Source organism: Meleagris gallopavo, chromosome 22 (assembly GCF_000146605.3).
Source record: "Meleagris gallopavo isolate NT-WF06-2002-E0010 breed Aviagen turkey brand Nicholas breeding stock chromosome 22, Turkey_5.1, whole genome shotgun sequence".
In the NCBI taxonomy this organism is placed as follows: Eukaryota; Metazoa; Chordata; class Aves; order Galliformes; family Phasianidae; genus Meleagris; species Meleagris gallopavo.
In genome coordinates, this window is record NC_015032.2 from 2985480 (window position 1) to 2991239 (window position 5760).

General features: G+C 43.9%; 1 protein-coding gene across 1 annotated transcript in view; it reads right to left on the reverse strand.

Moving 5' to 3' along the window:
- Positions 1-213: 213 nt before the first annotated feature.
- LOC100550208 (serine/threonine-protein kinase 4-like) overlaps positions 214-5760 on the reverse strand; it is a 5701-nt gene continuing 154 nt past the window's right edge. The window contains exons 2-6 of the mRNA XM_010722339.2: positions 4212-4320; positions 3415-3543; positions 1555-1669; positions 835-999; positions 214-438 (exon numbers count right to left, since the gene is read on the reverse strand). Of these exons, the coding sequence (XP_010720641.1) occupies positions 229-438; positions 835-999; positions 1555-1669; positions 3415-3543; positions 4212-4320 (728 nt within the window). The 3' untranslated portion in view covers positions 214-228. The remainder of the gene's footprint in view (positions 439-834; positions 1000-1554; positions 1670-3414; positions 3544-4211; positions 4321-5760) is intronic.

Genomic DNA, 5760 nt, shown 5'->3' on the forward strand with positions numbered 1-5760 from the left:
AAAAAAAAAAAAAAAAAATCATTTTGTATAATGCACAGCATAAAGTATATTTCTTCACACTCAACGCTGGAAGATTCAGCTGTGCCTTGATAGATGAGCATCATGATTTTCCTTCTCCGTCTTTCATTTAACCAACAGTACAACAAAGTGACAGAAAGCAAATCATTTTCTCTAAATTATAAACAAAAGGGCATCTTGATATGTCACTCACCCAGCTGTCACAGCAAATCACTTTTGCATCGCAATACATTTAAAAAAGTCAGTCCTCACCCTCATAGGATGAATATCTGCATAAGGTGGTTTGCCTTCAGCCATTTCTATTGCAGTGATTCCCAGTGACCAGATGTCTGCAACACAATTATATCCAATCTCCTGAATCACTTCTGGAGCCATCCAAAATGGAGTCCCTATAACTGTGTTTCGTTTTGCCATGGTATCCTGAAAAGAAGAGCAGGATAAAAATCCAGATCGTGGCAATTGTTACTAGCCACAAATATTCATTAATGATTTACAATCTTAATTATCTTCCACCTGCACACATATATATTACTAGGTTAAGCAAGACAAAGATATGGAAAGCTGCAGAGAGAAAGTGAAATATGCTTGCAGACGTTAGACATGAACTGATGCAAACAGCAAATGTTATTACAAACCATTACTTAGATCTAACAGCTCCCACAGAGGAAGCTCTGCTGCTGTTATAGTGTCTCATTATGTTGATGTAAAGTGCTAAAAACACTTATGAATGTCTCAAAGTCTCCACAAGCACATGATGCTTATATGTACATTAGAAAGAAAAACTGAGGTGTACATAACCATCTTGGTTTTACTTACTGTGAGTTGTCCTGCCACTCCAAAATCTGCAAGCTTAGCATGTCCCTCTGTATTTAGCAATATATTTCCAGCTTTGATATCTCTATGTATTTTCCTCATAAAATGCAGGTACTCCAGTCCTTTCAGTGTTGATTGTACTATCGTAGCAATTTCCTCCTCTGTAAGCTAAAAAGAAGCGTTACCGTCAACCCCTTGGTTTCTGAGATGGAACACAGTGGTGTTCCAGTTTATACCTCCCTGAGATTTACAGACTGCTATTTAATTGCCTTTAATAAAGGTTGCCATACTGACTAATAGAGGAGTACATATACTGCTAGGTAGCAACCTTCAGCATTACATATGAGAATTAGCTTTCGACCAGCATACTTACACATCTGCACCACAGCCTTTCACACCTGGTAACTCTTCCCTGCAAAGCCAGAAGCAAGGCAAAGTAGTCTGTCATTCAGAACCTGCCTGGGTTTTCAGGAATGCCAACCAAACACCTTACCAAAACCATGCAAACTCATTACATTAGCCAAACAACCCAAACTTGATCAACATAACCAGCCTCCTTATGTTCAGGGGAACAGAGGACCCACATCGCAGTGGTAGCCCATGGTTGTTTCAAACACTGAACACCTCATGAGAATTACACCAAAAGCGCTGCACGTGCTGCTCAGCTTCCTGAGCTACCACTCCTGTTTCCAATTTATAGCATTCAGAAGAAAGACTACGTACAGTTTTATTTCGTAACCGAATAATATCAGACACGGATCCAGCGCCGCAGTATTCCATGACGATCCACAGGTCTGTGTTCTTAAAGTAGCTGCCGTAATATTTCACCACATGAGGGCTATGAAACGTGAAAAAATGAGAACAAAGAGTCAAAGACTGGAGACCAGCACAATTGAATAAGCAAAGGCAAACAATACTGCAGCCTCCCTAAGCAGGCTCTAAAAATTCAGACATGGAAGTGCCACTGAAGCCCTGACCAAGTGTTTCACACCAGCCTGAGTCTGCAGTGAGCAACCACAGTTCTGCAAGCCTGTCCTAGCAGTGGTGTCCATGTGACCTGTCACAAAGGCAGTTCAGGGAGCTAAAACGTCTGAAAGTAAATCCTGCAGAAACAAGGAGAGATTAGCTCTCAGTCTGGTTTTGCTCCCTGAACTGTGGCAATCAAGTAGGCAGGGCACCAATGGAATGAAAAACAGACCTTGGCAGATCCTGGTAAAGCTGCTACAGAGTGTCTGAAACCAAACATAAAGATTAAATAAGGTCAAAAGCTGGAAAATTGCTACTGTGGTAATTATGAGGAATGTACACATTCTTATTTCTATTATTCAGTCCAGAAATGCAACTTATTTTAGGAATTAAGTACAACCTAAATCTTTCCCATATAGTCAACTACTGGACTGCCCAGAGGGTGAACAACAAAGTATAGCACAGTCAGAATGACCACTTATCCTTTGGGAAAGGTAAAGCCAAAAAGCTAAGAGAGAGAACCCTTGTGATTTAATGAGGACAAAGCTTAAGAACAGAAGTGTATTTAACCTAAGCTCTGCCAAACACTTTCTAATGAAGAAGTTCAAGACTGGCAAAACTGAGAAGCCAGTTCCACCCCAGTGTATTCTTTAATGTTTGAGAAGAAAATCTTATGCTCCGTTGATTCACACAGTAGGACTTTGCAAGAATAAATTTTATTTTCTTAGCTGCCACCAATTATCCTCACTTAACGATAGAGAGAGTGAAGAGCAATAGAGTGAGTGATTAGGAACATAGTTTTATATTGCTAATGTCATTTATTTTAAATGGTTTTCTATGCCTAAACTCCCTCGAAATAGCATTTCTTGAGGCTGGACTCAAACCATAGGAAAAAATTTGTATGTTTTAAGCTTCAGTCACTGACAGAAGGCCTTCTGCAGCCCTTGCCCTCGTCCAGTTGAGTTCATAAAATGACTTTTTCCATAAGAAACATGCAGACAACCAGAGAGCCAAACATCAGCCCATAAGTTATTCTCAGCATGCTAACATCAGCAGACAGCTTGTCACGCACTGCAACCTGCACTGTAAGTACAATTCTGCCACCTAAAGCAGATGACAGCACGTACACTGCGCACATGCAAGAGCAGTCATGCATTAGCAGCTCTCATCCACATGCCCCTTAAAAACAAAATAAACCCAAAAAAATCTCTCTCCTAGCGTTTTCATATCCCAAAGCTTGTGTGCAATTCACTGCCCCTTTGGACAGGGGAACTGGTCTAACACACAACCTCATCACTGCTGCCCAGAAGTTAAGGTGCATCAGGAGCACTGCAGGAGCTGCTGACACGCTTTGCTCTGTGCTGGCAGCAGGTGCAAGGTTATTTCACTTCGTTAGCTCAATGCTCTCACATTGCAAGCTAAATTGTTGTTGTCTTACCTTCACTTGGGTTAACACTACCCAAACATGACTCAGTTGATACGGGGTAACTTGACTGTACAAGTCCAGCCTTTCAAAAAACATTGAAGGCAACATCATCGCTTTTATGTGACTACATGCCAGATCACAGTCAATACTTTCTTTGCATACTGATGATGGGTTTTGCAGTATACATTTACCTGTCACACTGCTGCATTATGGATATTTCCTTTATAATCTCTTGCAGGTCAGACTCCACAGGAACCTGTTTGATTGCAACAACCTGACCCGTCTCTTTATGAATAGCTTTGAACACACTGCCATAGGAACTGCGGAACAAAATATTAAACAAATAGTGAATACAATAATATTTTTAAAACACAAAAAGCATAATAATTGCAATTGCAGACTTGAGAGGAAAAAACAGATCACCCTCCTGCTAAGACAATTTTTCAATTTATTTACATAATCAACCCACAGCTTGCATACGCTGTAACAACCAGCAGCATGCTGAGATGGTCAGAAAGGAGCCAACCACCATTACGTGCCCACAGCTTTGGAAGAATCCAATAAAACCAATTCTCTCCTTCTCTGGCATATGGTACCGCTGAGCAACAGTAAAAACCACAGCTCAGGTCAGAAAGCTTTGCTCACTCATCAGACACTGTTTGCTTTATTTCCACTTTCTTACAGCAGCTAAGAAGAATTCCCACTCTGTTTTATAAATGAAGTGCTTAAGGTGGCAAACATGTTATTTAGTGTTCCCAACACAAGTGGCCCTAGGAAACAGAAGCTGCTTCCCATCACACAGACCTCCTACAGAGGTACTGGGGATGAACTACAATGCCTCGAGTCACTGCAGCTGCTGCGCTACCACATACTTCTACAGGAATAGGATCATCCAAAGTGAAAAGTCAGAGCCCACTGGGCACGTATTAGTTACACACATCTGTTCTTTGATAAATGTACTTAAGGCACATTGTCACATAGCACGTACCCTTCTCCAAGCTTCTCCAATACATCAAATACTTCTTCAGGCTGTTTGGTTAAACTGTCTTCATCTAACTTCTTCAGCTGCCTGCATACGTAAGAATAGAGAAATTTCACTTAATTTTATGGCAGTTTGGGCTCTGTTGAAACAGAAAAATTAAAAAATGCGATTTAAACTTACAAAAGGCTCAGTATAAAGTAGGCTGCTTATCAAATAAGTTTATTTCTCATCATCAGAAGACCAAGCGTTATCTAACAGCAGAAGAGGACTGAGAATTACAGAGCACAGGATTTGATCACATACACACATCCACAGTCCTTCTTTACAGAATACACTGAGGGATCTGTACGCTGGTGGCCAAAGCCTAACACAGCACAGCAGCCTCTTGCAGCTACTGACCATACTGCTAATGTTCACAGTCCTGTCTAGAAAGTACATTACACTAAGGGCATGCAGAAGAGAATGCAGGGCACGCAGAAGGGAAGGCAGCCTTCTCTGATGCGTTCCATACATACTGTAAGATGTTTGCTAGGAGGAAGGAGGCAGTACTGCACTGATCTCACTTGTACAGCTTTAATGACATTAGTTCAGACTCTGGTTTTGTGCCTGGACAAATGCTGCACAAAAGAGGAAGAGCCAGCTGGAGTTGTACTGCGACCCCTCACTTACCAACCCAATCCCCAGTACAACTTCATGGTGATCCCACACACGAAACAACACACAGAAACCAACTACATTTGTTTTCAGTTCACTCTGCCATGCTGACAGCTGTTCGTCAAGAAACTTCCTATGGCAGCTGAGCGCTGTATCTTTATAAATAAAAGCCACTATCTATCCTATAAAGACGTGTTGGAGGAGCCAGGCTGGTTCTGCCCGGAGATCAGAAAGCTGCAGGGAGACCTCAATGCAGCCAAAGGGAGTTCACAAACAGAAGGGAAAACAACTCTTTTACATGGGTGAATAGCGACAGGATAAGGGGGGGATGGTTTAAAATGAAAGGAGGGAAGGTTTAGCCCAGATGTCAGGCGCCGGAACGGGCTGCCCAGACTGGGGGGGGGGAGGGGAACTGCCCCATCCCTGGGGCCGCTCAAGGCCGGGCCGGTCGGGCCCTGGGCAGCCCGATGGAGCACAGGCTGCTGCGGCGGGGGGTTGGAACGCGATGATCGCTGATGTCCCATCCGACCCAAGCCGTTCTGTGACGCTAAGCAAAATGTTACAAGGACATACGGTACACATACACTAAAACAGACCACTGTACTGCCAGTAAACACCACCGCTACGCTCGTCACTAACTATGCACTTCTCTCCCCTTTTTATCGCTCGGCGCAGCCCCGGCGCACAATGGCTTCCTGCAGCGGAGGAAACGTGCCGGCGAGTCAGGAAGTGGCGAAACGCCGAGCGAAGGAGGCAGCCGCTTCCCGCAGCGCTACCGCCGCCCGTACCGTACCGTACCGTGCCGTGCCGTGCCGTGCCATGCCATGTGCTGTGCTGTGCCGTGCCGCTTCCACCGCTCCCCGCCGCCCCCAGCCCGCACGCAGCCCGAGCGCAGCACCGG